At 40.8% G+C, this 18,173-nt stretch overlaps 1 protein-coding gene across 4 annotated transcripts; it reads right to left on the reverse strand.

The window, feature by feature from the left end:
- Positions 1–863: 863 nt before the first annotated feature.
- Positions 864–17,992, reverse strand: ZBTB24 (zinc finger and BTB domain containing 24). 4 transcript variants are annotated; one of them, XM_045009551.1, is made up of 8 exons: positions 17,793–17,913; positions 14,160–14,361; positions 13,368–14,045; positions 12,726–12,893; positions 12,435–12,518; positions 11,654–11,737; positions 7,495–7,576; positions 864–4,140 (listed from the first exon to the last, which is right to left on the reverse strand). In XM_045009551.1, the coding sequence occupies exons 2-8, from the start codon at positions 14,332–14,334 to the stop codon at positions 3,336–3,338; spliced, it is 2,076 nt and encodes a 691-aa protein (XP_044865486.1). In that variant the 5' UTR covers positions 14,335–14,361; positions 17,793–17,913; the 3' UTR covers positions 864–3,335. The 4 variants fall into 4 exon arrangements, with proteins under 4 accessions (XP_044865486.1, XP_044865485.1, XP_044865483.1 ...); XM_045009550.1 differs by having other exon boundaries at positions 13,368–14,361; positions 17,880–17,992; XM_045009548.1 differs by having other exon boundaries at positions 13,368–14,361; positions 17,793–17,914.
- Positions 17,993–18,173: the final 181 nt, after the last annotated feature.

The following is an 18,173-nucleotide window of genomic DNA, read 5'->3' on the forward strand; positions in this document are numbered from 1 at the left end:
ATTTTTTTTAAAAGCTTGACATTTGAAGGACAATCTCTACCAGTACAAGTATTACTGTTTACATAGCATCCAAGTGTGCTAGATATTTTACAAATTGAGTAAAAGCAACAGGCATCTTCTACTGCCAGCTGTGTTTGAACTGTATAGGACTGATTCTTGGTGAAAGGCTTGAACCTGCAATCACATAAGGACATTTAAAAAAAAAATATATATATATATATATATATATATATAAAATCTGACTGTGTCCCTTTAAAGAAGCAAAGTTGTGAAAATAATGACAAAACAAAAGCTTAAGTTAGAGTGATTTTAGCAGAGACCAGAATCTCAAAATGGAATTCTAATCTTCTAGTATCAGAGGGGTAGCCGTGTTAGTCTGGTTCTGTAGAAGCAGCAAAGAATCCTGTGGCACCTTATAGACTAACAGACGTTTTGCAGCATGAGCTTTCGTGGGTGAATACCCACTTCTTCTTTTGCACTTGCATCCGAAGAAGTGGGTATTCACCCACGAAAGCTCATGCTGCAAAACGTCTGTTAGTCTATAAGGTGCCACAGGATTCTTTGCTGCTTCTAATCTTCTATACACTAGTGTGGTACCTATGCATATTACATTTACCTTAATTATGGGAATATTATCCTGACAACATCCCAAAACCAAAAACTCATTTTAGCATGGCGAGTCTCTCTCATTTTTACCAAGACTGAACAGTATGTAAGGTAGTTAAGTCATACTAAAAAAAAAAAAAGTACTAGTTTGACGGCAGAAATATTTGGAGAATTTTTTTTTTTTTTTTTTTTTTTTTTTTAAAAACTCTACCTGATGCATTAGCCAGGTATAACCAGGGAGTCATTCTGAGCTGAAGCTAACGGGGCTTTTTCCAGGTCCAAGAGTCAAATGCATTAGGCATTATTTTCAAAAAGATTCAGGCATACATGCAGTAAGTTGTACTAATTTCTTTCCAGGGTGGAAATTACTATTAAAAAATTAGTGGTAAAGAGAAAGGTAGAATTAAAGGAAATGAGAAAGACCTGGATTCCCATCCTCAGGAACAAGCAGAAAAAAAGGACTCTGACAGCAATTTTTTAAAGCAACAGACAAAGCAAAATTAGTGAGACTCATTGTCCTGCTATCCACACATGGTGGTCTTTTCATAGCCTGCTCAGTTCTTAGTTTTACAAATTGTTGAAATATATGCAATAAAAATGAAACCCTCTTCTTGTGCAGGCAATATCTAGTAACCACTACCATAAGTTTGTACTATCGCGAGTGACTTTTTAGATAAAAACTCAATATATATGCTCTTTCTTGAACTTGAATAACCAGCGTTTTTTCATTATACAAACTTCTAGAATTTAATCTCAGAAAGCTGTGACCAGTTTGCTCTGCAAAACATTTAGGAATTTACATAATAATAAGCATGTCTCAATCCTGAATAAACCAGAAATGTAGGTTATAAAAGTCGTTAAAGCTTCTCTAGGGGAAGCACCATACAATTGTAAACTGAAAACTTGAGACACCATTTTATATATGCTGCAATATTTAAGACTCAAATTTTATTTTGCAATGGTATAACAAGAAGAACAATTTCACTATGTAAAATGTTAAATAATATTTTCCCCAGACAAAAGAGATAGTTTAATTTTATTTTTTCTTTAGGTTCTTGCAACATCAAAATCTTTAGCTTCTGGATTACAGTTACATTATATTCTATTTCTCTTTTGTTAATGGTTTTCTACATTACATATATAGACAGTATTTTTCCATTTTGGGAGGGAATTTAGGTAATGAATCAGATTAATCAATACAATAGATTTACAGCTGGAGGTAAAATTGGTTTCTCCCCTCCCCCATTGTCTCCCCTCCTCGCATCAACTTACTTAAAAGTTGGTATAGCTCCACGGAGAAACTGATATACTTTTTACCCAAATTACAGTAACACATTCTCAGTAGCTAGCTGAAAGATACAAAGCAAATGCTCAGAAATGAAAATTCATACCAATGGCTTTCTGTCTAGCCAATGGTGCATATAGCCAGTTACATAGATTTTTTTCAAAGGAAGTTTCCTAACAAATATTAAGGATAGAAGTTGGTTTTTGTCATGTTTAAAACTAGAAATACAAGATACCTATTTAAATCACCTGACATTTTTAACCTCAGCATTCAAACTGCTGTAGCTGGCCATATGATATTTTAATCAGGATTTTTACATACCAGTGCATTAAGTAACAGATCATTAGTAACTGAACCCCAAGCTGTAGAGCCATGCTCTTCCCCATCTTTTCTTTCTGGGATGTCTTTTCAATACCATTTCAGCAATTCTTCACTAGAAGTCAGGCATTAGTAATGTAAACTGCACACATTTAATCTAGTCAACAAAAAGTTGCACTGTTTTTAAAATCTATTAAGAGATGCGCCATTTTATAGCTCATGTTCTGGAGTGATTTTATTCATTGTTTCAGTCACAACAAAGAATAATTACTACCTTATATTAAAGTAATGTGACATTCTGCTTTCAAAATATAAAAATAATGATTTTAAAATATAAACTGGCTTCTAAACTAAGACTGTCTTGTCAGGAAAAAAACCCAACCACACACTTTGCACATCTATAGCACCTTACATTAGAAGATCTTCAAAGTGCTTTGCAAAGGTGGTTAAGCATTATCCCCATTTTGTAGATGAGGAAACTAAGGCACTGAGAGGTTAAGCGTCTTGCCCAAGGTCACACAAGTCAGTAGCAGTGCCAATAGCACAGCACTCAAGCTTTCCAGTAGTCTATCTAGCCACTATATCTCATTGCCTCTACATTAAGTGCACCGATTTAAACATTTGTTTGGGGAGCAGGAATTGTACAACACAGTAAAAAGAAAGGGAACCAGAGCCAGTCTATGAGTGCATCAATTTAAATCAAAAGCATGAGCAAATTTGGTATTCAATTAATTAAAATGCACTTAAGGGAATGGTCACACTGAAAATTATATATTTACCTAGAGAGAGAAGGCTCATTAAATATAAGACATGTGGTATCAATGTTGTGGGGAAAAAAAAATTGGTTACCTTGACATTTATAGTTCAGATAATAGTCATTTTGACCCCTGCAGAGAAGCCATGCTTGTTGATCAGCAGACTTCTAGAGTAATAAAACCCTAAAAATAAACAGATTAAAATAAAGGAAACAAAGCTATCCATCAAGATCACCAAAAAATACAACTTCAAATAGATAATCTTCTGCAGCAAATGAAATGTGATATACATAGGTCATTGAACAGCACACTCCAGCCCAGTTCTCTGAAGGCAAACAAGTATTTAAAAGGAAGCAATGCTAACGTGTATTTCAAAAAGCCTGACCTTGAATCTGATGCTCATGAGATGGGTGGTTTATGGACAAAGATTGCGGATGTGATTCAGAAATGTGTACATTTTGGTTCTGTTCTTCACTAATTTGATGGGATTGGACTGCATCTTGGTTAGTATGAGACTGACGACTAGGTTCCTGGGCCAGCTGCATGTGCTGAGCTCCTGCTGCTAGATCAAGTTCTTCAGTTTGCCCCTGATGGGCATGAAGATGTGCCAGTGCTTCCTTTGAAAGAGTGATGACATGCATTTGTTCAGATTGTGTAGTCTCTATTTGGTTCTCCATCATATTGATACTTTGGATTTGTTCTACTTGTTCCTGCTGGGCTGCAAGAAGCAAGTTCTGCAGCTGTTGTGGTGGCTGAGTGAGTAGCGCAAGATTAGCAGCCTGGCCTGTTGTCATATTTTGGGAGTTCTCAGCAGTAACAATACTAATACCTTGATTATGACCAGGTATAAAATTTATGTTATGTACTGAATCTGTGACAAGCAACTGAATCTCTTGTCCTCCAGATGTGGACAGTTGATATTGCTGCAGCTGAAGAATGTTTCTGACCTCCTCTGAGCTATTGCTGCTGCTAGGAGCACTGTTTGATTCTTGCAATTGTTTTTCTTTGCTGTGAATTTTCAAATGAGACTTCAAATTGTCCAAGCGTGCAAACTGCAAATTACACTCTGGGCAGGAGAAAGGCTTTTTGCCTGTGTGTAAGATACAGTGTCTCCTCTTTGCACTGGAATCCGAGAAACATTTTCCACATATACCACAAGAATATGGCTTTTCTCCTCTGTAAGAGAATATTTTACTTAATCAGAAATACTAATTCTGAGACTACTGCTTTCTGCAAGGTATTACCTGGTATATACCTCATCACAAATATAATACCATCACCACCACTAATAAATAATAATAATAATCTCTGCTATACTATAGTAGTGCTTACAGGCAGTCATGTAAGAAAAATATTCAGTGCTACATTTTCTACATTCTGCTTTTAAGAATTGCACAATATGACAAAGTTTCCTCTAATTTGTTCACATTCAAGAGTTAACAACAGGACTGCCTTCATACAGAAATATTGAAGTTTTCAGTTTTATGAAGCCCTGGTTTGACAAAATGGGGGGAGGGACATAAAAACTGGAGAATTCATCTATTTTATATCTTTACTAGCATCTATCATTAAGGATTAATTTTAATTTGCATTTATTTTGTCCCTTCAACTATTTTTAATTTTGACTGAAAAATATCTAAAGCCTAATTTCTGGACACACGGCCTAGGAAGAAAAGAATAGGTTTTGCTGTAATCGGATGGGATTTTTATTGTCTGCCTCATAACAGCCCTCTAATGGTCTCAATTTTTATGAGGTTCCTTTATGCGATACATGGCTTGTAGTCATATGGATGTGAGGTGACGTTAGTGCTGTGTACTTTTATCTTTAAAAAACCAGGTAGCATCGATGTTGGAATGTAAACGGGGTTTAACAGGGTTCTTTTGTTTGTTTGTTTTTAAAACAGAGGAAAGCTATCATAAGTTATTTCTGCAAAAATTAGTCTAAAATTTAAGACAGTTTATCACCCCAAGTCTACCTACAGTAAGCCTTCCCCCAGCTCTCTGCCTAATTTTCTCCACAATTTATTGCATTTTTTGCTTTAAAGTGTTAAGCAGAATTCTATGTAAACAATGCACATTTTAACACACATTTGAAAATACTGTAAAGAACATGAAATATTTATACTTCCATGTTGGAAATAAATTGGTCAGATTGCACACAGTAAATCCTAAAAATTTCTCTTTTGAGGTTTTTATGCCAAAACAAGCACTAATAGCCCAACACCATAAGATTACAACAAGGCATTATAATCTATATCAAACACTTGAGGCCAAATGTAATAGTTTACATTTTACATAAATTTGTATTATGTTCAAAAACTCTGCTATAGACTTGTTACAGGGATTAATTTAAGGAAACTGTCTCAACAGAAGCCATGCAGGAAAATGATCAGGTAACAGTTATGATTGTAATAACTTGCTTCTGCTCTCATAGAGAAGCCTATACATTTTTTGGTATCACTATTTGTCTTGTGCTGACAGTGTACTCAATGCCATAAAATATACAAAAATAAAGACAGCCCCTGCCCTATATTAGATGGAATCTCCTCAAGCTTTCAAAAGGAATTTGACAAACTTTAATGCAAGAACAATGGGAAATATGTAAACTTAATTTTTGAACTTTCACACAACAGTATCTCATAGAATAATTTGGCAGGATCAGATTAAAACATGTTTCCATGAGAATGGAAGATCAGGACATTGGCAACAGCATACAGAGCTTTAGACATCACTGTTTAGAATACAGCTCAAGTCAGTGAAGACCAAAATGCATTACTGCAACTGCTGTTTAGTTGCTTATGTGAAATAAACGGGTGATCAAATTTCAGTCCCTGCAGTGTCCACGCTTACCACACACAACACCCCATCTTCAGAAGTGGCACTGAGACCCTTATTGGCTATTTCTGATATAAAGGATTTATTTATATACTTTTCTATGGAGCTCTTCGTAGCAGTATTTTAACACTTTGCAAACATGAATATAACCTCAAAACACCCTTTTGAGGTAATTAAATAGTAGTTTTCTCCACTTAAAAAAAAGATTTGTATTGCAGTAACACTAGAACTCAGGGCCTCACAGTGCTGGGCGTTTTTAATTACTGCAGTGGAACAAACTTATGACCTTTGGTACTTTAAAACAGCAATTGTAACACTGAACCATGTAGCTGAATTGGGTAGTAAGTACATGATGACTGAAATATCAAATGACGAGATGCTACCGAGGAAACTTGATAGGAAGCTTGCACTTCCACTAACTCATACTAACAGTTTATGAATAAATTAAGAGCCAACTAACTGTTAACCTGGCATATTTCGTGAGCACTAAAACCCTCTTCCAAAAGCAAAATGTTTCTGAACCTTCATAACATTTACTCATGCAGTAATCAAATACAAAATTAGAAATTGTGCATCTATCATCTGAACAGTGTTACAAGTTTACTATTAAAATTAATCCAGTACATTGTGATTTTAAAGTGAAAAAAACATAAAATAAAGCAGATGTATGCCATATATCATGACATCAATTTCAGGTGTAAGGTCTGATACCTCAAATTAACAAGGAATCTGTGATAAACAAGAACACCTGACTTTTAAAACACAAGTGTACCCATTTTGTTTAATTTTTTTTCTCCTCTTTAACTGAGAGATCTGCAAATGCAACAGGAGAAACTGACTATAGTGAAACTGCTTATGCACAATGTTGTCAAATGTACCAAATAAAACTGAAAAGAATTCCCCCCCACCTCCTGACCTAATCTCTCAGCTATAGAAATCGTAGGTGTTGCTTGTAATACTGTACTAGGAAAGAAATCACATCCATTCTAAAAAATGCAACCTAAATTACTGGCTTTAACTTACTTGGGTTTTCTGTAGAACCTAAAAGATTGCCAGATAAATTAAAACTACATGACAAGGTCACTAGTGTACTTAAGAGACTTTCCTACTCTCCTCTGGTTAAAATCACCACCACTACCACATCAATTATAGTGGAAATGCTCTGTCAGAGAGGAGAGCTTTACAGCATGCCCAGATTAGTTATAATACTACCTACTAACACTTCAAAATGTAAAAACCACCATGAAAAAATATGATATAGGACTTATTAATTTCCTCATTAAAATCTGTAAAATTTTACATTGATTCAAATATGCTAATAAATTTTAATAAAAAACAAATACATGGTATTCACAGCATTTAGTAATCAATCAGTACCCACACATCAAGTAAGTGCAGCTAAGGAGCAATGGTTATTAGTGTCATATAACCCATATATGACAGCTACTTGATTAGAAGTTGCATATCAGAGATTCACTCAATTTAATAAAAATCATGCACATCTTGGGTAGCGTAAAGATGCTCATTCTGTAATAAGGTAACAACCTGTTAAATAGAGAGCCAATCATTATATTACTGTATATTTCTCTAAACAAAAGTTCACTGTTGCAATGATTGTTTTATCTTTGACATTTATATGGCAAGAATTTTAAACCTGTTAAAACTTCCTAAATAAATAGCAAAACTATACTGTACCTGTGGATTCTGATGTGAGTCTGAAGAGAACTTTTTGCTGTGAATGACTTGCCACAGATTTCACAAGTAAATGGCTTCTCACCTACAAAAAAAAAGATAGTTTGAAGTACACTCATAAGTTATAATTATTGTAATAATCAATACCTCCAACAGGCTCTCATATAGCACTTTTCATCAGTACATCTAAAAGCACTTTAAGTATCATTAGCTGCATATTACAGATGAGGAAACTGAGGGAAAGCAGTGAATTGACTTGCTCAAGGTCATCCAGGTGACCAGTGGCTGAGCCTGGAATAGAACCCAGGTCTCCAGAGCTCCTATGCTCTATCCAATAGGTCATACTGCCTGCTCATAATTACAGTAAGTTCTAAGAAATCACCACTGTGCACACTAACAAGTGTAAAAGCAAGTTATTCATGCTTGCTAACTCAGGAATAAACAAAGTTAAATTATTTTGCTTCTAGTGTGAGAAAGCATGGCTTTCAAAGAGGCTACAATCCAGCTAGACCGGGGTGGGCAAACTACGGCTTGCGGGCTGGACGTCCTGCCCAGCCTCCGAGCTCCTGGCCTGGGAGGCTAGCCCCCAGCCCCTCCCCTGCTGTCCCCCATCCCCTGCAGCCTCAGCTCGCTCGCTCCGCTGCCAGCGCAGTGCTCTGGGCGGCAGGGCTTTGAGCTCCTGGGGCAGCGCAGCCTCAGAGCTTGGCCTGACCTGGTGCTCTGTGCTGCGTGGTGGCAGTGGCAGTGTGGCCCGGCTCCAGCCAGGCAGCATGGCTGTAGCGCTGCCAGCCATCAGTGCTCCAGGCACTGCGATAAGGGGACAGAGAGTGAGGGGGTTGCATAGAGGGCAGGGGAGTTCGGGGTGGTGGTCAGGGGTGTGGATGTGGATAGTAGTCGAGGGGAAAACAGAGGGTTGAATGGTGGCAGGGGTTCTTGGGGGGCAGTCAGGAAGGAGGGGGGATTGGATGCGGTGGCAGGGGGCAGGAGTTCCACGGGCAGTCAGGGGACAAGGAGAAGGGATGGTTGGATGGGGCAGGGGTCCTGGAAGGGCTGTGAGGAATGAGAGGAGGAGTTGCATGAGGTAGCAGGGGTCCAGGGAGAAGGTGGGTGTGGATGGAGCAGGGGTCCCAGAGGGGCCGTCAGGGAACAGGGGGTGTTGGATGGGGCAGGAGTCCTGGGGGTGTGTGTGGGGGCAGATAGGAGGTGGGGGCCGGGCCACGATCCCCTCCCCTAATTGGCCCTCAATACAATTTACTAAACCCTATGTGGCCCTCAGGCCAAAAAGTTTGCCAGCCCCTAAGTTAGACAGTAACACACTTTGACCACTGTGAAGCAGTGCCAACTCCAAGGAATACAAAGGAACTTTAGTTAACAGGGAGTTTGGGTAAATTGGGATTTTACTGTGTACTGAATTACTCTTCTTACATGGAGCTAGCCAGAGGGATTAAATGCAATGACAAAAAGCTGCATAATAGCAAAACAATGTCACAAACTGGCAAAGCAAAGAAAGTGAACAGAAAGTAACATAACATTTCCCTGTAGTGCCTAGATCAGGGGAGGGTAAACTACGGCCCGCAGGCCAGATCCATTCCATCAGGGCTTTCAATCCGGCCCATGGGATTGCCAGCCCCATGGCGCAGCGGGGCTAAGGCAGGCTGCCTGCCTGCCCGCCCTGGCCCCACGCCGCTCCCGGAAGCGGCTGGCACCACGTCCCTGCAACCCCTGTGGTGGGGGGGCGCAGAGGGCTCTGTGCGCTGCCCTCACCTGCGGGAACCGCCCCCCACAGCTCCCATTGGTCAGAACTGCAGCCAAGAAGAGCTCCTGGGGTGGTACCTCCAGGGAGCCTGCCTTAGCCCGGCTGCGCACTGCTGCCACCCTGGAGCCACTCAAGGTAAGTGGCACTGGGCCGGAGACCACACCCCAACCCACTCCTGCACCCCAACCCCATGCTCTGAGCTCCCCAACCCCCTTCCCTTAGCTCCCTGCCGCACCCCTCCTGCATCCCAACCCCTTGCCCTGAGCCCCCTGCTGCACCCTGCACCCCAACCCCTTGTCCTGAGGCTGCTGCCACACCCCAACCCCCTCCTGCACCACAACCCTCTGGCCTGAGCCCCCCACCATACCCTGCACCCCTCCTGAACCCCAACCCCCTACCCCAGCCCTACATTCATGGCCCTTCCTACAATTTCCCACCCAGATGTGGCCCTTGGGCCAACAAGTTTGCCCACCCCTGGCCTAGATATTTCTAGACATGTAATAGATCAGGGATCACCACATGACCCCAAACCAAATAGCGAGTGATATAACCAGCTTCCACTGTGCACAAGTTTTCAGAAATGTTGTCACAGCAGAACAGTACGTTCAAAAACCAAAAATAAGGGTCATTTTTTCTTGTTCTTTTCATCTTTGGAGAAGGGCCAAATCTGTTAACCTCTCTCAGCTGCTATTTCCGATGCCTGGCCTGCCTTTTCTTGAGACAACACTAAAACTTCTCAATTACATTGTTTTTAACCCTGACCTTGATACTATGCCTCTTCCTCTTACTTCTCACTGCACACTCATCCCCTTGCTATATTTACAGTGCTATAGCAGCCACTAACAACTGAAGTGCTACCAACAAGTCTTACTCTAACAGCACAGCATGCTGTCCTAGAAAGAAAATGCAATGACCACAATAGTGCAAATGAAAATAATCCCTGCATATACCTTTTTCTAAAAAATGAGAAAGCAAGCATTGACCCAATATCTCACACACTATACATACGTAGGGAATTGCAAAAAGCAAATGTTTAAGGGTATCCTTATTTATAAAAGCAATTTTCCCCTGTCAAAGATAGAGAAACTATGAGAAGTTATGCAAATCTGAAGTTGCATAGTATGTTTTCATTTTTCTATCATTTAAAATTAAATTTTCCATGGTAAATTTGCAAATCTAAACCTCCACGAAGATAAATGTAGCAAAACCTTTGTAATTCAAAAACATGCTTGTAAAATTCCAGAAAAAGAAAAAGTTGAATCTGCTGTTAATATTACTATTTAAAGGTATAACTAGCACTATATTTTGAATTACTTTCTCGTTACTCCAAGGGGCAGAAAAACCTGATAAAGAACGCACAGGTACCATAAGGGTTTGAAATTCGTTACATTATAACCTTTATTTTAATTCCCATTGTTTATGGTATTTGTGGTGTCCTTGGACCATCACAGGAAGCAGGAAGTCTAAAACTGAGATTTCTACGGATCTTGAGGTAGTATAGAGTCTAATTTTGTTCAAGCACAAAATACATTTTTAGAATAATAGTATGTTTTTGCCTTTTGTAATTCTTACAAGAGAATTATAATGATTTTAAAAGAAATCTTTGCAGGTGACCTTCCAAACGTGACCTTCAACATGAATTACTTTCTTGGAAGAAAAAAAAAACAGGAGTACTTGTGGCACCTTAAAGACTAACAAATTTATTTTAGCATGAGCTTTCGTGAGCTAAAGCTCACTTCTTCGGATGCATCACGAAAGCTCATGCTAAAATAAATTTGTTAGTCTTTAAGGTGCCACAAGTACTCCTGTTTTTTTTTGCGGATACAGACTAACACGGCTGCTACTCTGAAACCTTTCTTGGAAGGTTATGCTTAATGATCATGGGAGAGTCAGTTTGCCTCAGCTTGCCCTCCAACTCTCCAAGCAACATACATCCTATGTATTTCAAATTATGTTCCCCCGTCTCAAAGTCAAGTTCATTAAAACATAATAAAAAGTAACACTTGTACTGGTCACCAGGGTTCACAAATAATCCATCCCTCAAGACCTCTGGGAGCAGCTCTCTCTGTTCTTGGGTTGCAGTGAGTAGGTTCCTACCACCACCTGGCTCTCCATCAGCCTGACCTAGTCCTCACCCAGAACTGTACCACTGTTTCTCTGTGAGAAAAGCAGCCAATCTTATAATAGGCATTGCTTTTAGGCTGCCTCCACATGACCCTCTCTTTTGCACTGGTTACAAATACCTGTGGCCATTCCTAGGGGGCATACCTCCTCACCAGGAGCCAGGACATCACTGCACACTTAATGGATGTCTCCCTGCCAACCAGGGATGGGCTATGTGAACCCATCACAGCCAACAAGTTAGTCTTAGCATTCCTTGAAAGAAAACTGGTGTGTAATGTATACCTGTATGTGTTCTTAGATGTTTCTTTAATTGAGCTGCATCCATGAATTTGCGATGACACTGGTTACATTCCGGCAATGAATGGCCTTGTCGCAATAATAAAAAAAGTGTCAGTGCAAAAGTGATCCCCTGTATTTCTTCAGTGATCTTTGTTAAAGCACTTCCCTGTAAAATAACCACTTTAATATAATATATAAAGACAACAATTCACCAGTTACTTCTGTTCCTGCACATCACTAGAAATGCGGCATTATTCTATTCCATTTGGGCGGAGATAGCTCAGTGGTTTGAGCATTGGCCTGCTAAACCCAGGGTTGTGAGTTCAATCCTTGAGGGGGCCATTTAGGGATCTGGGGCAAAAATTGGGGATTGGTCCTGCTTTGAGCAGGGGGTTGGACTAGATGACCCCCTGAGGTCCCTTCCAACCCTGATAGTCTATCACTGAAGAAAGGATACTGGTTGTTTTAACTCCTGATCCCCATCAGGAATCTACCACTTTTCTTTTGGAGCTTTGTGATTCCTTAGTTCCTCTCCACTTTACATGCCTATTATCCAGCCATCATCTTTCTAGAACAAAATTGGTAGGGACTCCTTTTAAAGCTATCAATACCATTCAGCCAGAGGAGTAGGGGAACAACACAAAGCACAATATTGACAACAAACAGTGATGGTACTACTTATCTCTGGTGACCAGATGACAGCCTAACTGATCATAACAGGGGAAGGGAGAAGGGGGAGAAAGTCAGGCAGCCCGCCCGTCCTCCCCCACCAGCCTTGTTATACCTGTGTGCACTCGGTAATGACTCTTCAGTTGTCTCTTTTGGCTAAAATACTTCCCACACTGATCACATGTAAAAGCCTTCTGTCCTGTAATAAAAATTAATATTCCTAAAAATACAAATAATTAAATTCCAAAAATTAAGCTAAAAACATAACTAACATTTCTGTATAACAGACTCTTATGCTGTAAGGTAGCTAACACTTACTTTAAAAAGAAAATACTGAGCAGAAATGTTTGTTTTGAAATGTCTAATACCTAATATAGTTAGATTATATTGGTCTTTGATTACTTACCTGTGTGTAGGCTCATGTGTTCCAAAAGAGAATGTTTTGTTGTTAAAGCCTTACTACAGACAGTACAGGTATATGGTCGCTCTCCAGTATGCATCCGCTCATGAACCTGAAGAGAGTGCTTCTGGGAAAAGCCTTTACCACATTCATTGCATTTAAAAGGGCGTTCTCCTAAAAATAAAGCACCAAGACTGTAAATAGCAAAGAGTTATTGCTAATAAATGTATAAGTAAATATTCTAAGTTGTAATGCATCTTACTACTAGTACATTATCACAATTAAAAAATGAATTTTCAGTAGACCAGGAGGATTAATACAGAAAAAAACCAAGCTTCCTTATAGCAACCATTCAAAATAAATCATTTTGTAAGTATCATTGTCTAGGCACTGCCAATATCAAATTTAATATTTTTTCATTGGAAAAAAATTAACTAGATAGCAACCAGTGTGCAAACTACAAAGTTTATAATCTCTGAAGGTGAGAATTAAGTAAAATAGTAGAAACAAAATCTTGGTTAACCACCATATATACAGCGTGTGTCTAGCAATACCATGTTATAAAGCAACATTTGAACAATTCCAATGCAAACCAATTGTAGCGAGTTACCATACCCTAACCCAAAAAAGGTAGTCTTTTATGCCTACCTGTATGACTTCTCTGATGAATAGCTAAAAAGTGATTATATTTAAACACTTTGCCACATTCTTTGCAACAAGCTTCAGAACCTGTGCGTTTTCTTTTTCTATCAGTTCTCTTTGTCAATACTTTTCCATCTTCATCACCAACAAGTTTATAATCTTTTAGCTTGATAGACCGCCGTATCCTACGTTTGCTATAACGACTCTGATTGCTCTGTATTCCTTGAGTTTTAGGATCATAATTCTCATCCTTCTCAGCTGATAGATCTACAGCAGCTTCTGAACCACAAGCTGGCTCAGTTTCTTCCATTTCTTTCCTTACTGGAACTTGTTCAGCAGCAACTGTTTCTTCCACTGCAACTTTTTTCATAAAATTTTGTTTATTTTGCACTGAATTGTTCTCTCTTAGCTGCACATCTTCAACAGAAGTTGTCCCAAATTTTTCCTCTTGAACATTCTTGACTTTTCTTGGTCTTCCTCGTTTTCGTTTTGGTGGATCTCCATTTTTCTTGTCATTTGCAAAGACAACTACTGAAGCACCACTACTAGATGTGAGAGGTAATACATTATTTGGGCTACGGCTGGTCTGATAATCTGCATGTGCCCGCACTAAATCATTCACTTTTAGGAGTTGTGCAGTTGCCAAGATTTGTTCCATACTTTTTTCATTGGACTGGAGATAACCTGTGTAGATAAATTCCAGTAGTGCACCAAAAGTGTCTGCAACCATTCCCTCCAACATATAAATTGACTGGGTTATCTCTCCCTCATCTACAAACATCATTGAAAAGTACTCACTGCTGGCAGCAAGTAAAGCTTTGTGGGCTCTGAAGTGCACATCCTCTACTATTAAAGTGATATCACAAAGAAAATTCTTTTTCCTTTGTTCAGCAAAATTAGCTAGAATGGTATCTCTGTGAGCCTTAGAATGGATAACAAGCTTCTCTGGAGGGTCAGCAGTTGCTTCTGCCATTTTTATTGCAAACAGGAAAAGAGTTACCTACAAGAGTAAAACAGTATTATTGGGGGGAAAAAAAAAAGGAACATTATTAGAGGTTTGCATTACAAAAAACAAAGTATTACAACTTACTCCAGAACTAAGGAATTTCTGCAGCAAAACTGAAGCTTTTGACCTAGTTGTACAAAGTCAATAATCCTGACATATACTTTTTTCCCTTCAAATAAAACAAAGTTTTTTAAATACTTAAGAACAGCTATAAAAACTTCATGAAATGGAAACTATTTTTGACAATTATTATTTATTTAGTACCAATGTGCCTCGTGCTGTTCAGTACCCAAAATGACTGCCCCATCTGAAACTAATGTCTTTTGGAACTTGGAAAAAAAAAAAGTGAGTGGAAAGAAAAAATTTAGTTATTAGCTTTCACTTTCACAAATACCTTAGGGTTATGATGGGACTTTTATTAGAACCTATGATGAAATCTTGGCCCACTGAAGTCAATAGTGAAACTCCCATTGACTTCAAGGGCATGATTTCACCCCTAGTTTCACATGCTCCAACTTCTGAAAAATTCTCTTTCAAACCTTTCCCTGCTCATTCTCAGCCCAGAGGTGGTTATGAAAGAAACAGCACTAACAAGTGGTAAAAATGGTGGAAGCTGCCAGAGCAGCCTTATATGATGGTCCTTACCCATATAAACACCAGTTCTGCTAAGCCAGTGGTAGCAACCTGTGTGGTTTTTGGTTGTTTTTTTTTTTGTAAAATTCTGTATTGCAGGCAGAGTCTAAAACAGGGGTAGGCAAGGCCAAAGGCGGCACGCAAGCTGATTTTCAGTGCCACTCACGCTGCCCGGGTCCTGGCTACCAGTGTGAGGGGCTCTGCATTTTAATTTAATTTTAAATGAAACTTCTTAAACATTTTAAAAACCTTATTTACTTTACATACAACAATAGTTTAGTTATATATTATAGACGTATAGAAAGAGACCTTCTAAAAACGTTAAAATGTATTACTGGCATGTGAAACCTTAAATTAGAGTGACTAAATTAAGACTTGGCACACCACTTCTGAAAGGTTGCCGACCGCTGGTCTAAAAGAATGAAATTATGCAAAAATAATAAAGCTACTTTTAGGCAACAAATAAAACAGCATGTTTAAGCACAAAGTGGTCAGTGAATGCAACAGTTATGTTTTGTACAGTAACAACTTTAATTTGCCCATATATAATATATTAGCTACCTGTGATATTCATAAAAATAGTTAACTTTCGTATAAGAAATGTAAAATAAGGTTACGTGTTTAAACAATTGTCAAGGAATTCAAACTTATGGTTCTCATAACAACATTAACTTGCAGAAGCTGCACATGCATGTAGGTATTTAGGTACTGTATACATTCATAGCAACACAATGGTATCATTACTTTTCTGGATGCAAGATCCTAATAATATTTGTTGTTTTAAAAAAAAAAAAAAAAAAGCCTCTCTCTAGGGCAGGGGTCGGCAACCGGTGGCTCGCGGCTCGCCAGGGTAAGCACCCTGGCGGGCTGGCCCGGTTTGTTTATCTGCCGCGTCGGCAAGTTCGGCCGATCGCGGCTCCCACTGGCCGCGGTTCGCGGTACCAGGCCAATGCGGGAGGCAGGAAGCTGCGGCCAGAACATCCCTCGGCTCGCGCCGCTTCCTGCCTCCCGCATTGGCCTGGGACCGCGAACCGCGGCCAGTGGGAGCCGCGATCGGCCGAACTTGCCGACGCAGCAGATAAACAAACCGGGCCGGCCCGCCAGGGTACTTACCCTGGCGAGCCGCGAGCCACCGGTTGCCAACCCCTGCTCTAGGGAGATTATATAAAACAGGAAGGCACACTAATATGATCTCAGTTGTAGCCATATTGGGCCCAGAATATTAGAGAGACAAGGTGGGTGAGACAACATCTTTTATTGGACCGACTTCTGTTGGTAAGAGAGAAGCTTTTGAGCTACACAGAGCTCTTCTTCAGGCTTGAGAAAGGTACACAGTGTCACAGCTAAATACAAGATCCAACAGCCAGTTTAGCACAAGCAGTTAGCACATATTCTCTCTGTTCAATCTTGTATTTAGCTGTGACACCCTGAAAATCTTTCCCAGACATGAAGAGCTCTATGTAACTCAAAATAATCTCTCGCTCACCAAGAGTAGTTGGGCCAAAAAAGATATTACCTCACCTACTTGTCTCTCTAATATGATCAAATATGAGACAAATTTTGGTCCAGGTAGTATTTGCTGATGGTCTGTAGAGAGCTGGCTAATTACATGGTGTTAGTTGTCTCCTCATTTACAGCTGTTAAGATTTATTAGGACAGCTAAAAATAATAAAAACAATAAAAATATCCAGCATTAGGATATTTTAAATAGAAACAATGGTTGTAATTGTAACATAGATTTGCATGACTGCCACCTGGGAGAAATTCTTTTCCAGACTTGTGAATGGGAGAGGATTGTGGCCCACAAGACATTGTCTGTATAAAAATGGGTACAGTGAAAAAAGTTTGAGAACATCTGAAGTATAGAATTTATCACAAAGTCAGAAAAGCTACTAGGGTCTCTAATTAAACATCAAATAACCAGAAAGGAGCTAGATGAGCACTGAACAGCACACTGGAGATTAAAGGATCAGAGCTCAATGGCAGGCCAGACTAGGATAATAGACTTTTGGCATCTATTTTTGTTTTTGTTTTTTAAATTGGGGCTGATTTATTTATTTTAACTTTCATATCAAATCACATCCAAAAGTAAAAAAAAAAAACCAAACATGTTCTGAAACAATGAGCAGTTTATCAAGAGGATCTTGGCTATACGATTGTCATTGCAGGTATTTGAACAGGGCTCTGGTAACCAGGACTCCAGGGTTTTACTCTCGGCTTCTGGTCCTGGTTTACCCTAATACTGAGCAAATCACACCTCAGTTTCCACACCTCAGTTTCCCCATTTATAGATGGGGGGAGGACATGCCCCATAAGCAGCCTGAAGCTGGAAGTCTCCCCAGGATGTAAAGTGCTATGTAGGACAGTGCAAGCAGGGGCTGTGGTCCCCACATTACAGCGTGCGGGGGGCCATGCACACGGGCTGGCTCGAGTGTGTCGGAAACCGCTAAGACAAGGGGCTATCTCGGACTCTGTGGAGAGAAGGGCCCGCCTTCGGGGGCGGGCGATGGGGGGTCGGGTCAGGCTCAGGACACTCCCTGGCAGCGCTCCAGCGAGCCGGCTCCCGCCCATCGCCCCCTTCCAAGCTGCATGGCCAGACCATTCGCCCAGCAGGCAGCGAGGGGGTTTCTAGCCACCCGGCCCGCAGCAGCCTCAGGCGTCGGGGAGACCTTCCTGCCCGGGGGGTGAGACACGTCCCGCACAGGCTCTTGCAGCCCGTCCGGGAGACCTGCGCTAGCCGCTCCCGCAGCCCGGCGAGGCCGCCTCGGCTTGGCACGGCGGGGCTCACTCACCAGCGGCAGCCGCAGGCAGCGTTCAGGGAGGGTGCGCGCCCGGCCCGGCCCGGCCGCGCTCTCCTCCCCCCTGGGAGGGGCACGAACCTGCGTCACGGCGTCGAGCAGCCCGCACGTCCCTCTCGGCTGTTAAAGCTGCAGCAAATCGGCGAGGCCGCGAGAAGGTTCCGAGAGCCGGCAGCCCAAGCCCCGCCTCCTTTGTAACGAACAGCAACGGCCCCCTCCGCCAACGCCAACGCCTCAGCCGCCCGGCTCCTCCCCTCGCGCACGGCGGGGGAATGCGCGGACTTCTCTAGAAAGGGGCCCGCGCCCGGTCAGGGACTGTTCCCCCGTAGGCCAGCAGCTTCCCACTGACTAGCACGTTCCGGTGCGCGCGCGCTC

This window comes from Mauremys mutica, chromosome 3 (assembly GCF_020497125.1).
Source record: "Mauremys mutica isolate MM-2020 ecotype Southern chromosome 3, ASM2049712v1, whole genome shotgun sequence".
In the NCBI taxonomy this organism is placed as follows: Eukaryota; Metazoa; Chordata; order Testudines; family Geoemydidae; genus Mauremys; species Mauremys mutica.